At 43.7% G+C, this 22,682-nt stretch overlaps 1 protein-coding gene and 1 long non-coding RNA gene across 3 annotated transcripts in view; one reads left to right on the top strand and one right to left on the bottom strand.

The window, feature by feature from the left end:
* The first annotated feature begins 5,341 nt into the window (after positions 1–5,341).
* LOC112129625 (uncharacterized) overlaps positions 5,342–22,682 on the top strand; it is a 33,749-nt gene continuing 16,408 nt past the window's right edge. The window contains exons 1-2 of one of the 2 annotated variants that reach the window (XR_008515684.2): positions 5,342–5,978; positions 9,614–9,779. This is a non-coding gene — a long non-coding RNA (uncharacterized LOC112129625). The remainder of the gene's footprint in view (positions 5,979–9,613; positions 9,780–22,682) is intronic. The other variant, XR_002911969.3, reaches the window with a different exon arrangement.
* Positions 17,831–22,682, bottom strand: part of PITPNC1 (phosphatidylinositol transfer protein cytoplasmic 1) — a 236,934-nt gene continuing 232,082 nt past the window's right edge. Inside the window, exon 9 of the mRNA XM_063718894.1 lies at positions 17,831–22,145. Coding sequence (XP_063574964.1) covers positions 21,829–22,145 — 317 coding nt within the window. The 3' untranslated portion in view covers positions 17,831–21,828. The remainder of the gene's footprint in view (positions 22,146–22,682) is intronic.

Genomic DNA, 22,682 nt, shown 5'->3' with positions numbered 1-22,682 from the left:
ATGGCCAGTCCTTGCCTTAAGTGATGACATTACCTTGTGAAAGTCCTTTTCCTGGCTCATCCTGGCTCAAAAAGCACCCCCGCTGAGCACCTTGCGACCCCCACTCCTGCCCCCCAGAGAACAAACCCCCTTTGACTGTAATTTTCCTTTACCTACACAAATCCTACAAAACGGCCCCACCCTTATCTCCCTTCGCTGACTCTCTTTTCGGACTCAGCCCACCTGTACCCAGGTGAAATAAACAGCTTTATTGCTCACACAAAGCCTGTTTAGTGGTCTCTTCACACAGACGCACATGAAATTTGGTGCTGTCACTCGGATCGGGGGACCTCCCTTGGGAGATCAATCCTCTGTCCTCCTGTTCTTTGATCCGTGAGAAAGATCCACCTGCGACCTCAGGTCCTCAGACTGACCAGCCCAAGAAACATCTCACCAATTTCAAATCCAGTAAGCGGCCTCTTTTTACTCTCTTCTCCAATCTCCCTCACTATTCCTCAACCTTTTTCTCCTTTCAATCTTGGTTCCACACTTCAATCTCTCCCTTCTCTTAATTTCAATTCCTTTCATTTTCTGGTAGAGACAAAGGAGACACATTTTATCCGTGGACCCAAAACTCCGGCGCCGGTCATGGACTGGGAAGGCAGCCTTCCCTTGGTGTGTAATCATTGCAGGGACGCCTCTCTGATTATTCACCCACGTTTCAAAGGTGTCAGACCACGCAGGGACGCCTGCCTTGGTCCTTCACCCTTAGCGGCAAGTCCCGCTTTTGTGGGGAAGGGGCAAGTACCCCAACCCCTTCTCTCCATGTCTCTACCCCTTCTCTGCTTTTCTGGGGAAGGGGCAAGTACTTCAACCCCTTCTCTCCGTGTCTCTACCCCTTCTCCACCTTTCTGGGGGGCAAGAAATCCCCAACCCCTTCTCCTTCACCCTGAGTGGCAAGTCCCGCTTTTCTAGAGGAAGGGCAAGTACCCCAACCTCTTATCTCTGCACCCAATCCCTTATTTCCATGCCCCAACCTCTTATCTCTGCACCTCAATCCCTTATTTCCATGCCCCGACCTCTTATCTCTGTGCCCCATCCCTTATTTCCACACCCCAACCTCTTATCTCTGTGCCCCAACCCCTCATATCCATGCCCCAACCCCTTTCCCGCTTTTCTGGAAGGTAAGAACCCCCAAACCCCTTCCCTCCGTGTCTCTACTCTCTCTTTTCTCTAGGCTTGCTTCCTTCCCTATGGGCAATCTTCTACCCTCCATTCCTCCTTCTTCTCCCTTAGCCTGTGTTCTCAAAAACTTAAAACCTCTTCAACTCACACCTGACCTCAAACCTAAATGCCTTATTTTCTTCTGCAATGCCGCTTGACCCCAATACAAACTGGACAGTAGTTCCAAATAGCCAGAAAATGGCACTTTGAATTTTTCCATCCTGTAAGATCTAAATAATTCTTGTCGTACAATAGGCAAACGGTCTGAAGTGCCTGACGTCCAGGCATTCTTTTACACATCAGTCCCTTCCTAGTCTCTGTGCCCGGTGGAACTTGTCCCAAATCTTCCTTCTTTCCCTCCCGCCTGTCCCCTCAGTACCAACCCCAAGCGTCGCTGAGTCTTTCTAATCTTCCTTTTCTACAGACCCATCTGACCTCTCCCGTCCTCCCCAGGCTGCTCCTCACCAGGCCGAGCTAGGTCCCAATTCTTCCTCAGCCTCTGCTCCTCCACCCTATAATCTTTTTATCATCTCCCCTTCTCACACCTGGTCTGGCTTACAGTTTCATTCCGTGACTAGCCCTCCCCCACCTGCCCAGCAATTTACTCTTAAAAAGGTGGCTGGAGCTAAAGGCATAGTCAAGGATAATGCTCCTTTTTCTTTATCCCAAATCAGATAGCGTTTAGGCTCTTTTTCATCAAATATAAAAATCCAGCCCAGTTCATGCCTTATTTGGCAGTAACCCTGAGACACTTTACAGCCCTAGACCCTAAAATGTCAAAAGGCTGTCTTATTCTCAAAATACATTTTATTACCCAATCTGCTCACGACATTAGATAAAACTCCAAAAATTAAATTCCGGCCCTCAAACCCCACAACAGGATTTAATTAACCTCGCCTTCAAGGTGTACAATAATAGAAAAAAGTTGCAATTCCTTGCCTCCACTGTGAGACAAACCCCAGCCACATCTCCAGCACACAAGAACTTCTAAACGCCTGAACCGCAGCGGCCAGTTGTTCCTCCAGAACCTCCTCCCCCAGGAGCTTGCTACACTTGCCGGAAATCTGGCCACTGGGCCAAGGAATGCCCTCAGCCCGGGATTCCTCCTAAGCCGCATCCCATCTGTGTGGGACCCCACTGAAAATCGGACTGTTCAACTCACCTGGCAGCCACTCCTAGAGCCCCTGGAACTCTGGCCCAAGGCTCTCTGACTGACTCCTTCCCAGACCTTCTCAGCTTAGCGGCTGAAGACTGACACTGCCCGATCGCCTTGGAAGACCCCTAGACCATCACGGACGCCGAGCTTCTGGTAACTCTCACAGTGGAAGGTAAGCCCGTCCCCTTCTTAATCAATACGGAGGCTACCCACTCCACATTACCTTCTTTTCAAGGGCCTGTTTCCCTTGCCTCCATAACTGTTGTGGGTATTGACGGCCAGGCTTCTAAACCTCTTAAAATTCCCCAACTCTGGTGCCAACTTAGACAATACTCTTTTAAGCACTCCTTTTTAGTTATCCCCACCTGCCCAGTTCCCTTATTAGGCTGAGACACTTTAACTAAATTATCTGCTTCCCTGACTATTCCTGGACTACAGCTACATCACATTGCCGCCCTTCTTCCCAGTCCAAAGCCTCCTTTGCGTCCTCCTCTTGTATCCTCCACCTTAACCCACAAGTATAAGATACCTCTACTCCCTCCTTGGTGACAGATCATGCACCCCTTACCATCTCATTAAAACCTAATCACCCTTACCCCACTCAACGCCGATATCCCATCCCGCAGCACGCTTTAAAAAGATTAAAGCCTGTTTTCACTCACCTGCTACAGCATAGCCTTTTAAAACCTATAAACTCTCCTTACAATTCCCCCATTTTACCTGTCCTAAAACCAGACAAGCCTTACTAGTTCAGGATCTGCGCCTTATCAACCAAATTGTTTTGCCTATCCACCCCGTGGTGCCAAACCCATAGACTCTCCTATCCTCAATACCTCCCTCCACAACCCATTATTCTGTTCTAGATCTCAAACATGCTTTCTTTACTATTCCTTTGCACCCTTCATCCCAGCCTCTCTTCGCTTTCACTTGAACTGACCCTGACACCCATCAAGCTCAGCAAATTACCTAGGCTGTACTGCCGCAAAGCTTCACAGACAGCCCGCATTACTTCAATCAAGCCCAAATTTCTTCCTCATCTGTTACCTATCTTGGCATAATTCTCATAAAAACACACGTGCTCTCCCTGCCAATCGTGTCAGACTGATCTCTCAAACCCCAGCACCTTCTACAAAACAACAACTTTCCTTCCTAGGCATGGTTAGCGCGGTCAGAATTCTTACACAAGAGCCAGGACCACACCCTGTAGCCTTTCTGTCCAAACAACTTGGCCTTACTGTTTTAGCCTAGCCCTCATGTCTGCGTGCAGCGGCTGCCACTGCTTCAATACTTTTAGAGGCCCTCAAAATCACAAACTATGCTCAACTCACTCTCTACAGTTCTCATAACTTCCAAAATCTATTTTCTTCCTCATACCTGACGCATATACTTTCTGCTTCCCGGCTCCTTCAGCTATACTCACTCTTTGTTGAGTCTCCCACAATTACCGTTGTTCCTGGCCCAGACTTCAATCCGGCCTCTCACATTATTCCTGATACCACACCTGACCCCCATGACTATCTCTCTGATCCACCTGACATTCACCCCATTTCCCCAGATTTCCTTCTTTCCTGTTCCTCACCCTGATCACGCTTGATTTATTGATGGCGGTTCCACCAGACCTAATCGCCACACACCAGCAAAGGCAGGTTATGCTATAGTACAAGCCACTAGACCGCCTCTTAGAACCTCTCATTTCCTTTCCATCGTGGAAATCTATCCTCAAGGAAATAACTTCTCAGTGTTCCATCTGCTATTCTACTACTTCTCAGAGATTATTCAGGCCCCCTCCCTTCCCTACACATCAAGCTCGAGGATTTGCCCCACCCAGGACTGGCAAATTAGCTTTACTCAACATGCCCCGAGTCAGATAACTAAAATACCTCTTAGTCTAGGTAGATACTTTCACTGGATAGGTAGAGGCCTTTCCTACAGGATCTGAGAAGGCCACCGCAGTCATTTCTTCCCTTCTGTCAGACATAATTCCTCAGTTTAGCCTTCCCACCTCAATATAGTCTGATAACAGATGAGCCTTTATTAGTCAAATCAGCCAAGCAGTTTTTCAGGCTCCTAGTATTCAGTGAAACCTTTATATCCCTTACAGTCCTCCACCTTCAAGAAAAGTAGAATGGACTAAAGGTCTTTTAAAAACACACCTCACTAAGCTCAGCCACCAACTTAAAAAGGACTGGACAATACTTTTACCACTTTCCCTTCTCAGAATTCAGGCCTGTCCTTGGAATGCTACAGGGTACAGCCCATTTAAGCTCCTGTATAGACGCTCCTTTTTATTAGGCCCCAGTCTCATTCCAGACACCAGACCAACTTAGACTGTGCCCCCAAAAAACTTGTCATCCCTACTATTTTCTGTCTAGTCATACTCCTATTCACCATTCTCAACTACTTATACATGCCCTGCTCTTGTTTACACTGCCAGTTTACACTGTTTCTCCAAGCCATCACAGCTGATATCTCCTGGTGCTATCCCCAAACTGCCACTCTTAACTCTTGAAGTAAATAAATAATCTTTGCTGGCAGGACTATGCTGAATCTTCTTAGGCATTCTCTAATCAGATATCCTGAGTCGTCCCAATTCTTAGAGCTTTCATACCTGTTTTTCTCCTTCTGTTATTCCATTTAGTTTCTCAAGTCATCCAAAACCGTATCCAGACCATCACCAATCATTCTATACGAGAAATGTTTCTTCTAACATCCCCACAATATCACCCCTTACCACAAGACCTCCCTTCAGCCTAATCTCTCCCACTCTAGGTTCCCACGCCGCCCCTAATCTCGCTTGAAGCAGCCCTGAGAAACATCGCCCATTCTCTCTCCATACCACCCCCCAAAAATTTTCGCTGCCCCAACACTTCAACACTATTTTGTTTTATTTTTCTTATTAATATAAGAAGGCAGGAATGTCAGGCCTCTGAGCCCAAGCCAAGCCATCGCATCCCCTGTGAGTTGCACGGATACGCCCAGATGGCCTGAAGTAGCTGAAGAATCACAAAAGAAGTGAATATGCCCTGCCCCACCTTAACTGATGACATTCCACCACAAAAGAAGTGTAAATGGCCGGTCCTTGCCTTAAGTGATGACATTACCTTGTGAAAGTCCTTTTCCTGGCTCATCCTGGCTCAAAAAGCACCCCCACTGAGCACCTTGCGACCCCCACTCCTGCCCGCCAGAGAACAAACCCCCTTTGACTGTAATTTTCCTTTACCTGCCCAAATCCTATAAAACGGCCCCACCCTTATCTCCCTTCGCTGACTCTCTTTTCGGACTCAGCCCACCTGCACCCAGGTGAAATAAACAGCTTTATTGCTCACACAAAGCCTGTTTGGTGGTCTCTTCACACGGACGCGCACGAAAGTGCTGAGCAGGGAAACTAGGCTCTCAGCTCGGCCAGTAAACCTGCCTAGTGCAGCTAAAGGCTGGTCAATACCGCCTTCACATTTGCATCGGAAACCACAATGGCCATTGTTCAACAGGAAGACATTTTTAGAGTTTCCGCTTGGGTTATCAGGAAAACATCTTTATCTGCTGGAAACTGGATAAGGAGAGGTGGCTCCACCTGTCCCGCTGGAGGTGAGGAAACCACAGAAAGGCCAGGAGTGGAGAGGTGAGTTTGAGGGTAATTGTTGGAGATCCCAATGTCAGGCATTATGGCGGCTGAGATCATGGTTAAGGAGCCATTGTGTGGATGGGTCATTAATAACTCAGATGAGTGAGTTGGAGACCACCTATTATTTAGAGGAAAGTAAAAAAGAAAAGGCCTAAAATTGGGAGGGAAGAGAAGAATACTATGTGAAATCTTAGAGGTCCCTTTGATGGCTCTGAGTGCTCCCTCTGGGAAGAAAGGCTCTCAGATTGTCCCTTAAGGAAACTTGGAGGTATTCTACTTTTTTTTTTTTTGGACACAGGGTGTTGCTCTGTCACCCAGGCTGGAGCGCAGTGACCCAGACACAGCTCACTGCAGCCTCAACCTCCCTGGCTCAAACAATCCTCCCATCTCAGCCTCCTGATTAGCTGGGACTACTGGTGTGCTCCACCATGCCCAGCTAATTAAAAAAAAAATTTTTTTTTTTTTTGGTAGAGACTATGTCTCCCTATATTGCCCAGGCTGATCTCAAAAGTCCTGAGCTCAAGTGATCCTCCTGCCTCAGACTCCAAGTGCTGGGATTATAGGTGTGAGCTACTGCGCCAGGCCTGGTATTTTACTTTTTTTTTCTTCTTTCTTTTTTTTTTTTTTTGAGATGGAGTCTCGCTCTGTCGCCTAGGCTGGAGTGCAGTGTCATGATCTCGGCTCACTGCAAGCTCCGCCTCCTGGGTTCACGCCATTCTCCTGCCTCAGCCTCCCGAGTAGCTGGGATTACAGGTGCCCGCCACCACGCCTGGCTAATTTTTTAATTTTTAGTAGAGACGGGGTTTCACCGTGTTAACCACGATGGTCTGCATCTCCTGACCTCGTGATCCGCCCGCCTTGGCCTCCCAAAGTGCTGGGATTACAGGCGTGAGCCACCACGCCCGGCCTATTTTACTTTTTAAACCATCTTTCCTTGGTTTTCATTTAAAGCATCAAGAAAGGTGCTTGGGGAGGGGAAAAAGAGCCTATCCAAAACACTGAAAATAATTGATTCATATTTGGATCCAGAATTGAAGATGCTTGTTTTCAAAGATAAGTATGCTTCTCGGGGTATGTTTGGTTTAATTTTATATAAAAGGAATTACCAAAGAGTTTCAGTGAGGCTGTGGTAGGTATTGTTTAGCAAATCCAATTAACAAAATGTTGGCCTCTGTGTATTAACCAGATCTGTCTCAAAAGTCGTCCCTCAGCTTGGCAAGGGTGTTTTGTCATGCTAAAAAGCTTTTGCATTTAGATGCAAATTAGATCTAGTGTATCAGAAAAAAGAGAAGCTTTTGACATTTTTATATTCTGACAATAACAGGTCATGTTACTTAAAAGAATCTGAATATAAAACACTATTGACCCACCAGATGATCTGAAATTAGCTAGTTTTGTGTGTGTGTGTGTGTGTGTGTGTTTAATGATCTAAGCACCCTCATTTAGTTGTCTTTAAAGGAGTAAAACATAATTATTTTTACAACTTGCATGCATGAAAACAAAGCAGGTTTTGCAGGTCTGACTTCATCTGTACAGTTCTTTTCAAACAGAAACATATTTTACCTTATTCTTATTTTTTTATTTTTTATTTTTATTTTTGAGCAGGGTCTTGCGGCTCCAACTCAGCTCACTGCAACCTCTGCCTTCTGGGTTAAGTGATTCTTGTGCCTCAGCCTCTCAAGTAGCTGGGATTAGGTGTGCGCCACCACACCCAGCTAATGTTTGTATTTTTTAGTAGAGGTGGGTTTCACCATGTTGGCCTGGTCTTTAACTCCTGGACTCAGATGATCTGCCTGCCTCAGCATCCCAAAGTGCTAGAACTACAGACATGAGCCTTCGTGCCTGTACTATTTTTGTTTTTTTAAATTTTTTATTTATTTATATTTTTTTGAGACAGAGTCTTGCTCTGTTGCCTATGCTGGAGTCCAGTGGCATGATCTCAGCTGACTGCAACCTCTGCCTCCCAGGCTCAAGCGATTCTCCTGACTCAGCTTCCCAAGTAGCTGGGATTACAGGCGCCTGCCACCACACCCGGCTAATTTTTGTATTTTTAGTAGAGACGGGGTTTCACCACGATGGCCAGGCTGGTCTCGAACCCCTGACCTCGTGATCTGCCCATCTTGGCCTCCCAAAGTGCTGGGATTACAAGCGTGAGCCACCGCACCCAGCCTATTCTTATTTTTAAAAGGAACTTCATGTACTGATGGAGCACTAGAAAAGGTCACCTGCTCTTTCTCATAGAGCTTCTGTTTATTTATTTATTTTTTAGAGACAAGGTCTTGCTGTGTGTCCCAGGCTAGAGTGCAGTGGTGCAATCATAGCTCACTGCAGCTTTGAACTCCTGGGCTCAAGCGATCTTCTCATCTCAGCCTCCTGAGTAGCTGCGACTACAGGCGCATGCCACCATGTTCGGCTAATTTTTAAACTTTTGGTAGAGATGAGGTCTCACTATGTTGCCCAGGCTGCTCTCAAACTCCTGAGCTCAAGTAATCCTCCTGCCTTGGCTTCCCAAAGTGCTGGGATTACAGGCATGAGCCACTGCGCTCAGCCTAGAGCTACTGTTGAAATTTGCCTGTGCATTCTATTTTTCTCAGGATTTTTCAGCCGCAGCTTCCATCACCTACTGACAATCTTATTTTTACATATTTGTCATTCAAATTTAATATATGCCACCTATTATTAATGGTAGTGTTGCTACAGTTGAAGAAACAAAGGCTCAGAGGGGTGAAGTCACTTGTCCAGCATCACACAGCATTAGAAAAATGTATGTTGTCTAATAACTAGAAAAGGTCTGGTTGGGTGTGGTGGCTCATGCCTATAATATCAGCACTTTGAGAGGCCAAGGGGGGAGGATCACTTGAGCCTAGGAATTTGAGACCAGCCTAGGCAATATGGTGACATCCAGTCTCTACAAAAATTAAAAAAATTAGCCAGGTGTGGTGGCCCGTGCTCGTGGTCCCAGCTATTCAGGAGGCTGACGCGGTAGAATAGCTTGAGCCCAGAAGGTTGAGGTCACAGTGAGCTATGTTTGTGCCACTGCACTCCAGCCTGGGTGACAGAGTAAGACCCTGTCTCAAAAGAAAAAAAATAAAAACAAGGAAATATCTGTTTTCTAATAATTAGAGAACTTCTGCTTACTAGTGCTGCACTCCTATAGTTTGGTTTGTTTGTTCCTTCCAAATCTCATGTTGAATTTTTTTTTTTTTTTGAGATGGCATCTTGCTCTGTTGCCCAGGCTAGAGTGCAGTGGCGCAATCTCGGCTCACTGCAACCTCTGCCTCCCAGGTTCAATCGATTCTCCTGCCTCAGCCTCCCTAGTAGCTGGGATTATAGGCACATGCTGCTGCACCTGGTTAATTTTTGTATTTTTAGTAGAGACAGGGTTTCACCATGTTGGCCAGGCTGGTCTTGAACTCCTGAGCTCAAGTGATCTGCCTGCCATGCCCTCCCAAAGTGCTGGGATTACAGGGGTAAGCCACCACGCCGGGACTTCATGTTGAAATTTGATCCCCGGTGTTGGCAATGGGACTTAGTGGGGGTGTTTGGGTCATGGGGGTGGATCCCACATGAATTCTTGCTTGGCGCTATCCTTGTGATCACAAGTGAGTTCTCCTTCCATTACTTCCTTCCAGAGCTGGTTGTTGAAGAGTCCATGGTCTCCCACTTCTTTTGCTTCCTCTCTCACCACGTGACCTGCACACGCTGGCTCCTCTTCACCTTCCACCGTGAGTGGAAGCAGCCTGAGGCCTCACCAGAAGCAGATGCTGGTGCCATGCTTTTTGTACAGCCTGCAGAACCGTGAGCAGTTCTTTATAAGTTACCCAGTCTCCAGTAGTCCTTTATAGCAACACTAAATAGATTAAGATAAGCAAACTGTAGAGTATGTTTACTGGCTTATAGGATTTCCCTCCTCCCATAAAATAAGACTTTAAAATGTTTGATGCGTGCTATGACATGGATGAACCTTGAAAACATTATGCTAAGTGAAGTAAGACAGACACAAAAGCACACATATTACAGGATTCCACTTACATGAGTGATATGGTTTGGCTGTGTCCCCACCCAAATCTCATCTTGAATTGTAGCTTCCATAATTCCCACGTATTGTGGGAGGGACCTGGTGGGAGGTAATCGAATCATGGGGGTGGGTTTTTCCCATGCTGTGCTCATGATAGTGAATAAGTCTCACGAGAGCTAATGGTTTTATAAAGGGGAGTTCCCCTGCACTGCTCTCTTGCCTGCCACCGTGTAAGATGTGCCTTTCTTCTCTTTGCCTTCCACCATGATTGTGAGGGCTCCCAAGCCATGTGGAACTGTGAGTCAATTAAACCTCTTTCCTTTATAAATTACCCAGTCTCGGGTATGTCTTTATTAGCAGCGTGAGAACATACTAATACAATGAGGTATAGAATAGGCAAAATAGCAGAGACAGAAAGTAGAATAGAGGCTTTCGGGGGCTGGGAGGAGGGCAGGATGGGGACTTATTACTTAATGGGCACAGAGTTTCTGTTTAAGATGATGAAAAAGTCCTGAAAATGAATAGTGGTGGCTGGGTATGGTGGCACACACCTGTAATCCCAGCACTTTGGGAGGCTGGGGTGGGAGGATCACTTGAGGTCAGGAGTTTGAGACCAGCCTGGCCAACATGGTGAAACCCTGTCTCTATAAAAAATACAAAAATTAGTTGGGTATGATGGCGCACATCTGTAATCCCAGCTACTTGGGAGGTTGAGGCAGGAGAATTGCTTGAACCCTGGAGGTGGAGGTTGCAGTGAGCTGAGATTGTGCCACTGCACCCCAGCCTGGGTGACAGAGTAAGACTCTGTCTCAAAAAAAAAAAAAAAAAAAGATAGTGGTGATGGCTGCACAACATTGTGAATACAGTTAATGCCACTGAATTATATACTTAAAAATGGCTACTATGCGGCCAGGTGTGGTGGCTCACGCCTGTAATCCCAGCACTTTGGGAGGCCGAGGTGGGTTTATCACCTGAGGTCAGGAGTTCGAGACCAGCCTGGCCAACATGGTGAAACCCCATCTCTACCAAAATACAAAAATTAGCCGAGCGTGGTGGTGTGTGCCTGCAATCCCAGCTACTCGGGGGGCTGAGGTGGGAGAATTGCTTGCATCCTGGAGGCAGAGGTTGCAGTGAGCCAAGATTGCGCCATTGCACACTAGCCTGGGCAACAGAGGGAGACTCTGTCTCAAAAAGCTAATATGATAGCGAATAAGTCTCATGAGAGACTTATAATATATAATATACACAAATTGTATATACTTAAATATACATAAATTTTGTTATGTATATTTTACTATAAAAATATTTAATTGAAATTTAATTTTAAAATTAAATTAAAATGCCCCCAAAAATGTTTGAGAGTTGTGATGAATATGTTAGAAAGTAGCAGAAAAAAAATTGAGGTGGCTGTTTGCCTCTGTGAAAATTTTTTCGTTTTTAAAAGTAAAGATTTTGGGAGATTGGGGTAAGGGATGGCAGCATGAGAGAGTCTTGTAGTGATGGAACAGTTCTGTATCTTAAATGTAGTGATAGCTGCATGAAGCTGTACTGATGAGGAAATTGCATAGAACTACATGCATACACATGCGTGCACACACACGCACACACACACACACACACACATACACACACACAAATGAGTGCATGTAAATTGGTGAAATTTTTTTTTTTGAGACAGGGTCTTGCTCTGTTGCCCAGGCTAGAGTGCAGTGGTGTAATCTCAGCTCACTGCAACCTCTGCCTCCCAGGCTCAAGTGATCCTCCCACCTCAGCCTCCCATGTAGCTGTGACTACAGGCACGCACTACCACGCCTAGCCAATATTTTTGTACTTTTTGTAGAGAGGAGGGTTTCACCATGTTGCCCAGGCTGGTCTTGAACTCCTGGGCTCGTGATCCGCCTACCTTGGCCTCCCAAAGTGCTAGGATTACAGCAGTGAGCCACCGCGCCTGCCCATGGTGAAATCTTCATAAGCTCTATGAATTGTACCAATGTCAACTTCTTGGTTGTGATGCACTATTGGTTTTTTTTTGAGACAGAGTCTCACTCTTTTGCCCAGGTTGGAGTGCAGTGGTGCAATCTCGGCTCACTGCAACCTCCACCTCCCGGATTCAAGCGGTTCTCCTGCCTCAGCCTCCCGAGTAGCTGGGATTACAGGCACCTGCCACCATGCCTGGCTAATTTTTATGTATTTTTGGTAAAGACAGCGTTTCACCATGTTGGCCAGTCTGGTCTCAAACTCCTGACCTCAAGTGATCCGCCCACCTTGGCCTCCCAAAGTGCTGAGATTACAGGCATGAGCCACCGGGCCCGGCTGGTGTACTACTAGTTATAGAAGATGTTATCATTAGGGGAGGCTGGGTGAAGGGTGTACAGGCCATCCTGTATACTTCTTTGTAACTTCCTGTGAATCTATAATTATTTCAAAATAATTAAAATAAACACCCAACACTGACAATAAAACAGTAAACAGTGGGCCGGGCGAGGTGGCTCACGCCTGTAATCCCAGCATTTTGGGGGGCCGAGGCAGGTGGATCACTTGAGGCCAGGAGTTCAAGACCAGCCTAACACGGTGAAACCCTGTCTCTAATAAAAAATACAAAAATTAGCTGGGTGTGGTGGCGGGCACCTGTAATCCCAGCTACTTAGAGGCTGAGGCAGGAGAATCACTTGAACTCGGGAGGTGGAGGTTACTATGTGCTGAGATCATGTCACTGCACTCCAGCCAGGGATACAGAGCGAGAATCCAACTCAAAAAAAAAAAAAAAGTAAACACTGCAGTCAGATTCCAAACTAACTTGAGTGTAAATTTTATACCTGGTCCTCGTTATGTATGAAAAATGAGCATAGTACTCTCCTGGTGGAGAATTCTCTATTCCTCAGGAATGGCTTGCGCATGGCTGAAAAGAGTGCTATGTACCAACTGTTTCTTCTCTTTTTTGGAGCACATGTGTGATCTGTCATCACATTGCTCCCCAAGAAGTTAAATCAAAGACTTAGGAAGGACTCTGCTTTGTCCTTACCAAGGTTCTGCTAGAATCTGGGAATCACTGATTCTAAAATAACAGTAAGAGAGCTGGAGTTTTTTTTTCTTTTCTTTTCTTTTTTTTTTTTTTTAACTGATTCCTTCTTGGTAAAAAAAAAAAAAAAGCAAAAACCCAAAAACTTGTTGGCACTTATATGGTGGTTTTCAGGAAAATCTCAAATAAAAAGATGCATTCGATGTTTGTTATCCCTGAAAGTGTGAAAACAAAATGACTTAGAATTGATGTTTGTTTATTCAATTAAATGCAGTTCCTTATGCTCAAGTTAGGCTTTTGTTTCTGTAGTAGCCAGTCAAATGTTTCTACAGTTTGCTAGCTAGGCTGGAGAAGGCACTGAACATTTAAATAATTCGGAGAGCTTCTTTGTGTCTGGGATCTCCCTTCATCACATGACTACCCAAAATAAGGATATTTGACCTATTAATACTTTAAACTAACAAAAGACTTATATGGGAATTGGATGCTGGCAATTGCTTAATAAGTTGAGACTGGTGAACTTTTACAATGGCAAATACTTGTTGAAAGAGACACATGTTTTCACTCATATATTGTCAGTGGAATTGTAAATTGGTATAATTTTCTTTGGAGGGGATGTTGGCAGTAAGGACCCAAAGTCAGGAAAATACTTACATCCTTTGACCCAGTAATTCAATTTCTGGGAATTTATCCAGAACAAATAATTAAAAAGAAGACATAAGCTATGTTGCAAAGATGTTCCTAATGGCACTGTATATAATAACAAAATTTGGAACATAACCTAAATGCTAAATAATAAAGGAATGTTTAAGTAAGTTACCGATTTTCAACCCAATGGAATATTATATAGCTATGAAAAATGATAAACATGCTATGTACCAAATGTAAAGGTGTTTATAAAACAATTCAATATCCTCAAAGCATTTTGTAGAAAGACAGGCATGTACAGATTATGCTCTACAGAAGACAAATTCTAAAGTACTTAAGGTGAAAAGTCACATTCTTGGATTTATGTAATAAGATTTTTAGCAAAATGCAAATACAGTTAACTGTAAGATGACAGTGGGAAAATTTAAACTTGTAGAATCTTTGTAAATTTTCAAGTTGTATTCTGAGAAAAGACAAAATATGCATTCAGTACTGTTGACTGACTGCACAGAGAAAGCAGCAAGCTGTCTTTGAACACTCCGAATATAATCACTGGTATGCTTAAGAGCACAAAATGATTCTCAAGGGTTGCTAATGAGCTGTAAACTGCCAGCATCTTGCATGTGGAATCTCTTGGGAGCAAGGAAGTTATTTTGGAATAATTTTTTTAAAAAAAATCACAGAAGTCCAGATTTGGCCACCCTCAAATACCCTCCAGGGACAAAGCGGTCAAAATTCCCTTCTACAAAAGCTAACGGAGGGGAAGTGATGACCCCGTCTTTTGTGTCTGCTTACAGTGCGGAAAGTTGGTACTTACAGTTAAACATAATTAGCCCTTAAATCCCAGGTGCTTAATTCAGCCCGTTAATGTTGCTGCACTGAATGGCTGATTCAGTAGGTTCTGAGGCTGTGTCGTTTCTTTGGCCACAGGCTAGCTCCATTCCTCAATGCTGGGAACAGAGCAAAAGCATTAAGGCAAAGTCCCAGCCTGCTTCCAACTTTCCCAGGAGCAGGGAAGCACTTGAAGATTAGGATTTGAGTGGGATATCCTACTAGGTTGCATACTATGGAAAAAGGAGGATTTATGGGAGGATGAAATGTCAGGGGGCAGGTACATTAGGCATAGAAAGTCAGTCTGCCAGCTGGAAAACAGGGTTTGCCTGGATCAACCGCACTGAGTTAAACACACACACAACTGTATGTGAACATGCACAAAGATTGTTGTTCCAAAGGCGTCAAAGCTTCAGGAGTGAGGGTGACATTTTTGTTCCTTTTTTTTTTTTTAAAGACATGGGATTTCACCACGTTGCCCATACTGGTCTCAAACTTCTGGACTCAAGAGAACCTGTCTCAGCTTCCCAAAGTGTTGGTATTACGGGTGTGAGCCACTGAACCTGCTGAGGGTGACATTTTCATAGAGGGATATTTCACGACAGGGTTGGAGAATGGTCGCGTGATTATCCTGAACTTGAGAGGCCAAGATGCAGCTGGAGGTCAGAGGCAGGAAACCCCAAATAGAATGTAATGAAGGAAACAAGGACTTTTTTTTTTTTTTTTGTCAGAGTCTTGCTTTGTCACCCAGGCTAGGATGCAGTGGTGCGATCTCTGCTCACCGCAACCTCTGCCTCCCAGGTTCAAGTGATTTTCCTGCCTCAGCCCCCTGAGTAGCTGGGACTACAGGCACGCGTCACCATGCCTGGCTAATTTTTTGTATTTTAGTAGAGACAGGGTTTCACCATGTTGGCCAGGATGATCTTGATCTCCTGACCTCGTGATCTGCCCGCCTCGGCCTCCCAAAGTGCTGGGATTACAGGCGTGAGCCACTGCGCCCGGCCAAAACAAGGACATTTTAGAAAAGAATGTGGGCGTTTGGAAATCTAAAGAGTAATGCTCAAATGAGATAATGCCTTGATGAAAAGCTGTAGTAGGAAGTTGGGGGTGATACAAACATATATATATATTTAACATTAGGCATCCAAATGTTTAACTACCCATATAGTTTGGCCCTGGGAATAAACACCCAGCCTGGCTGTACCCAAGTTCACTGGCTGAAAGTCAGCCAGCAACAATGTGTGGAAAGTTTGTGTGTTTTGAAAAAAGAAGTAAAAGGCAAGTTGGGGGTGGTAATGGTGAAGTTGGAGCTACAAAAGCAAGCATGTTTTTGTTCATTGGAACGATGCAATATGATTTTGGGAAAATTTTCGGTGTAGAAAGCTGACTGATGGTGTGCTATTCTATGAAGCTGTGTGCCTGATCCAGTCACAGATTAGAACATAGGATGTGGATGATTCAAGAGGAGAGAACAGAGTGAGAGGTATGTGCTGTTTTAGCAGGAGACTAACAAGCAGAGGGCTAGAAAGTAATTCTGGCTGGGTGCGGTGGCTCACACCTATAATTATCCAGCACTTTAGGAGGCTGAGGCGAGATGATCACTTGAGTCCGGGAGTTCAAGACCAGCCTGGGTAACATAGTTTAACCAGTCTCTAGAAAAAATAAAAAATTAGCTTGGTGGGGTGGTGTGTACCTGTAGTCCCAGCTACTCTGGAGGCTGAGGCAGGAGGATCACTTGAGTCCAGGAGGTCGAGGCTGCAGTGAGCTGTGATCACACCACTGCACTCCAGCCTGGGTAACAGAGTGAGACTCAAAAAAAAAAAAACCCAAAGAAATAAAAGTTTCTGTCCTCAGACTACCCATCTGCAGAGAACCTTTTGTGCACAGGAGCTACCTGAGATGGAGAAACCACATCAGAGTGATTTCAGCTCACCTTAAAAACTGCCCAACTGTCAGTGGAGAGATCTAGGAACACCACTGGGATGGTGTTCTAGATTCCCCCAGGGTGGATAGCTTCACATTTGAGGAGAGGGAACCAAGCACCTGGCGGACGGATGCATGAGTATCCCACTGGGTTACAGATTCACCTCGGGTTTTTTTTTTTTTTTTTTTTTTTTTTTTTTGAGACGGAGTCTCGCTCTGTCGCTGGAGTGCAGTGACGCGACCTCGGCTCACTGCAAGCTCCGCCTCCCGGGTTCACGCCATTCTCCTGCCTCAGCCTCCCGAGTAGCTGGGACTACAGGCGACCGCCACTGCGCCCGGCTAATTTTTTGTACTTTTAGTAGAGATGGGGTTTCACCGTGTTAGCCAGGATGGTCTTGATCTCCTGACCTCGTGATCTGCCCACCTCGGCTTCCCAAAGTGCTGAGGTTACAGGCGTGAGCCACCGCGCCCAGCATCTGCCAGATTTTTTTGTTTTGTTTTTTTGAGACAGGATCTTGCTCTTTCATACCCAGACTGGACAGCAGTGGCACGATCTTAGCTCATGGCAGCCTCCACCTCCAGGGTTCAAGTGATTCTCATTCCTCAGCCTCCTGAGTAGCTGCGATTACAGGCGTGTGCCACCACGGCTGGCTAATTTTTGTATTTTCAGTAGAGATGGTGTTTCGCCATGTTGGCCTGGCTGGCCACCTTGCATATTTTTTGGCTGGATAATTAGTGCAGACACTCAGACTTTTCCTACCAAGGGTCCTGAAGGTGCCATATGCCTACTAGCAGGCAAGGCCACACAATGACACAGAAGGATGGCATCTGTGAGGATCAACTTTTGTTTGCTTTGCTTATAGTCTGTAACACTGTGTATTCCAACACCTGGTCCTTCAGCAGTGGCAGTGGTATGGGGATGGGTAAAAAATCCAAGAGGAAAAGAAGCAAGCCCATCAACCCACAAGTGAACAATTACTAACATTCCCTCGAGAATAGCTAAAGGAGAGAGAGAGAGAGAGCGATTGAGAGAGAGAGAGAGGAAGCTACACTTGGAAAGAAGATTGCTTTGTATTTTATTTACAACAGAATGTAAGAAAAAAGTAAGTTATTAACAATAATAAATAACTAGGGAGAAAAACACAGAACGGCCACAAAATGACACAGAAGGATGGCATATGTAAGGATCAACTTTTGTTTGCTTTGCTTATAGTCTGTAATGCTGTGTATTCCAACACCTGGTCCTTCAGCAGTGGCAGTGGTATGTGGATTAATTTAACCAATCAAGATCCCAGCTTGAATGTAAACACTACAAATTACACTTGACGCTACATGTGAGTGGTACAGGTACAACACCAACTCAAAGACCCTCTTCTGGGTGATATATAGAAACTGAAGGGAGACTTGCAATTTGACAGACACGCTTTCAATTTAAAGCAAAAACATCGAGAGGCTCATCCTAAAGTACTTGTTAATTTAACAACAAAATTATAATTATTAATGGCATCTGAAAATTTCCCAACATATTCACATTCTCTTATTACACTAACTCCTAAAAAGCTTAAACACTTATATTTCAAATGCAAACAGATTGTTTCAAAGGTAGAACACAAAAGAACCCAGTGTTTTGCCTCAGCATGCCAACACTGTGCTATTGTGTACACTTCAGTTTCAGCAAGAATGAATAGTTTAAAATAGTTTATTCATAATCAGATTGCAGTCACTGGACAGACTTTTTAAATCTCAAGAACTATGGCTCAGATGACAGATTGTCTCCTAGCCTACTGAGTCAGATGATCAGAAAGGTACTAAAACTATTTGGACAATTCCTCTCTATTGGATTATCTGATTACACATTATATGTAGAGTCAGCTATACACTGGCCCTTCTTAAGAGTAAAATTCCTATTGACCTAAGCCAGCCAGTGACCTATTACTTTGTTGTCGCTGAGCATGAAGAGATGCCAAAGAAAGTAGAATTTAAAAATACACATAAATACATTAGCCCTGAAACTTTTGCAGAGAATGATTTATCGAGACATGTCAGAATCTATTCCCTTAGTTCACTGTTTATTACAGTGTCTTGAAAGAAAACCACAGTTACTTTTGCAGGTATTGTGGTAAGTGTCTGCATAATATACCCACAACTGTGCTACTTAGAGAGATTTATTTTCAGGACCAACGACATGGCTAATAAATACTTCCAAATAAATTAAAATTTTCTCCACACACAGATGCAAAACTGTAACAGAAGGCTTGATAAATCAGTTCAACAACAAACCCATATTGTTTGAGTTACAACGGTGGCAACTAAAAATGTCACGGCCTCCTTCGTTGTTTTCCTTTTCCTTTACTTTGTCTTGCAACAACCCAAAGTGAGAAAATGAAATGATCTTCAGAGGTGATTTCTAACAAAGCTTATGTGTTAAAAACACCAAGATCTTCTCATCCCAGGAAAGCACAGCTAAAGCAAGAATGCTGTGCTATGGCCAAGAAAATGCACAGGGGCACTTCACATTTGAAATCTTCCCAGAGTCGTGAAATGTACAGTCATTTTGATGGTCTCCACTAACTTCAGAGATGAAGATGGAGTGAACGTATGTGATATTCTATGGATTATTTATTTAAATTTGGCTACCAGAGACTTAAAACTGATGGTGTCTGATTCACTATACTATATTTATATTTATATATATATATACACAGGTATAATACAATTTTGGTGAACAAAGTTGAAGGTTTCCATATCGCAGACAGAGGCACTGAGTTAAGGATTCTATTTCCCCCCAAACATGCTTAGCAAATTCAAGTTTCTGCTTTTTTTTTCTTCTAATTTCCATCATGCAGCCATTTGGCTTCCATCCTTCTAAGAATTATTAATGTTCTGTATATACACATCCATTGCAGGCTTGTATTCCACAATAACAAAGTCATGTATAGAGAATGTGAACTGATACTTCAAAACCAAGATATATAAAATATTGAAGTCATTTATGCCTTTTGATGACTGGGTTGAATATGCAAAGCAGCTAAAGGAATATCGACACCACCCACCCCCTTTTTAACGCACACAAAGCACATGTAGACAGAAAAACTGAACATATTTTAAGAGCACACACTTTTTTTTTGGCTAAGAATCACACTGTCATCGTGGCTTTGCAACTGATGTCTGTGGTAACATACTGGTTATAAAAGAGATGAAACTCACAAAAGGAAATTAGAACTTAGCTTCCTAAAGCATATAGAATTGTTAACCTTGACAGCAGAAGCTACTTTATAAAAAGGGAAAATAGCAATGCTATTAATGGAAAAACTAGGTGCCAGATGTGTTAACAGCCTGCACAAAATAAATACATTCTACGTGAAAATAATGACCCCACCCCGCCTTGATTTTAGCTTGCAAATGGTAAGCAAATACATATACTATTTCAGTGTCTTCTGAAAGTAGCATTTTGCTCTCTAAAGCAAAACATTTTCATTAAGTACTACTGTGTGGAGAGGGAGGGATTGAGAAGTCCGAGGGGTCTGATAAAATATTAGGTTTTCCCACAAGCAAAAATCATGCTTCCATACCATGCATAGAAGGTGTCTTACTAAGATACTATCATTCTTAGGGGAGAGATACACTGTTGATCTAAGCTATTTGCAACAGATTTCCTTTGAGTTCTAGGTTTATTCTTTTTTTTTAAGCTAAATATCAACCTATAGATAAAGAAATGATCTTGACAGTCTGACCTATGACTTAGAAAACTTTGGTGCTGGGCTCATGGGGCCAGCGCCTGCACCTTGGGAGAGTGTATCAACCTGAAAGACACTACACAGAGTGCTGAGCACTGAGAGGGAAGCAGGCAGGGTCCACTGGCAGAGAGGCTGTGTGAGAGAAGCAGATTATGCTCCTTGGTCTATTTTGTTTCCTTTGGGATCTGTGTTTTGGGAAGGTCCCTTTCCTGAGGTTGGAGGTTACGATCAGGAAGGCTAGCTGGGGCGCGGGCCTCCGAGTTGCCCAATTACTTCTTCTCTTCCTCTCTTGGAGGACAAAAGTCAATGCTGACATTCGGCCTGCCCTCCCGTCTGTGTTTAAAGGCAGTGAGGTGCAAAGGTGACAGATTTCTCTCTTTGGAGCAAAGGAGAATTGTCTTTCTGTCACTTCAATGAGTGATCGTGCCTCCTGTCCACCTTGATTCTAATCTTGCATTACCACTAGATGAAGAAAGGAAAGCTAGACAGAAGGGCATCTATTATCACTCCTCCTTTTCACTCTACAAATAGGAGTCAGCAATTCTGCTCATTCTCTCCTCCCACTTGACAGTAGTTACTCAATGTCCGTGACATTCCCAATATTTGTATTTCAAGTAAGGAGCAAGAGAATGACAGTCTTTTCTAAGGTCTGGTGGTAGGCAATCTGTTCCAGGGAATTCTGGATGTTACTAAGAGTAAAACAAGGAAGGGGATGGGAGACGGTTCTCTTTTTTATGGTTCATGCACCAGACATTCTGACCATGTTAAAGCCCAGTTAGCTTACTCTACCCTTGTACTTCTTTGAGTGGGCAGATAGTAAATGAATTCTATTCAATTATTTGCAAAGTCTGAGAATCTTAATTGATGATGGAAGCTGACAAGTCAAGGTTTGTTGGTACCTGTAGAGAAAAAAGATGTTGCCTCACCTGGGCCTCTTGGTTCCTAAACTGAACCATTCCAAAATCAGTTATGGTCACATTCATCCATGCAATTCTTAAGGATTTCTGAGGCCACAAGGGCACAAAAGGGGAAAGTTATTAAAAGACAGAAACAAGTAGAATCTTTATTAAATTCTGTGGAAGGTATAAATGAGTTATTATTAATTGCACTTGGAGCCTCTATAGCTTGATGATTAAAATTTTCAAAAGTTTAGAGTTAATTAGGCTCCAAATCCTGAGTCAGACTAACCACAAAATAGGAATCTCAGTAACTACTGGTATTCAAGTATTAGTAATTAGCAGTTCAAAATTTAACAGCTAAGTATGTTATGCCTGAGAGTATTTTGGAGAATTTTAGATTTGATGAGAGGAAACTGACTTCACTATTTTCTACCACACCTTGTAACAAAAGTGGTGCAAAGTTTTCATTCATTTATCCTTGAAGTCCATGCCACACCTCATCAAATGCCCAATAACAAGGCTTCCTCTCTGGCTTACAGCTATGTGGTTACAGAAGATTCCTTCTGTCCTTTGCAAGTCTTACATCTCACATCTAATATGATGCTGTGTAGCATACTTAGGGAATCATATTCTATGTGAAGTTACTGAGTCACATGCACACTGAAAGGTCGAAGGAACAGTTTGAGTGACAAAGCAGTCTTTTTCTCTATCAGAAGATTCTTAAAAAAAAAAAAAATGAAAATATAAAACCCCATGAGATATTTATATAAAGTTACTCAGATTTGGGCCGACATGGCTTATCTGAAGAGTGCATGCCGGGTAAATTCAGGGTGGCTTTTTTCTCAGGGTCTGGAAGTGTGAGAGTTTCTGGGGCAGACTTTTTCCGGGGCCGATCTTTGGGAACGGACAGAAATTCGGGTGCGTCTGTGGAGAGAGGGGTGGATGGAGCACTAGAAGGCGCACTGCGGACAGAAGAAGGCAGCAGGGGGATGCTGGAGATAGAAATTGCAGGTGGGAAAATGCCGATTTTCTTGTTGGTGGCTTCCTGAGTGGCTCGTTCAAATTCTCGGACTTCATCCATTGTCATGTCTTCAAGGAGAAAAACAGAAAGAAAAACGAGCAGTTATTTATAAAAGAGGCAAATAGATTCATCACTACCCTTGTTTTTACAGGAACTATGGGAACCCTATCATAAAGGGGCCTCTCCCGATTATACACCCAAAGTATCATTGAAATACCAAACCCCCAATTTTTTCTTTTTATTGGAAGCTACACCCTGAAAACAATATCTCTTTATGATTATCCATTTAAGATTTTCCAAAGCACTCTTCACAGTGAGTATTTTAAGTATTCTCAATAAGGACTTAACAGTAGAATACAGAACTAGACGGGGGAAATGTGTGCCTGTGTGTGTGTATGTATGTGCACCCGTGTGCATCTGTTGTTGTGGGTCTGGTGTGGGGTATTTGGAGCTATAATTAACTGGTCATCTTTTTCATAAAGAGAAGGTAATTAAAACAATCAATGGCGCTGAATGACACATATTATTGTTATTATTGTCAACTTTAGATCATGAAAGTATACCTTTATAGGGTAAACAGGTAAATCATCACGATTTTTCAACAT

Source organism: Pongo abelii, chromosome 19 (genome assembly GCF_028885655.2).
Source record: "Pongo abelii isolate AG06213 chromosome 19, NHGRI_mPonAbe1-v2.0_pri, whole genome shotgun sequence".
NCBI lineage: Eukaryota > Metazoa > Chordata > Mammalia > Primates > Hominidae > Pongo > Pongo abelii.
Note: the sequence above shows the minus strand (reverse complement) of the source record. Positions and strands in the feature narration are given on the sequence as shown.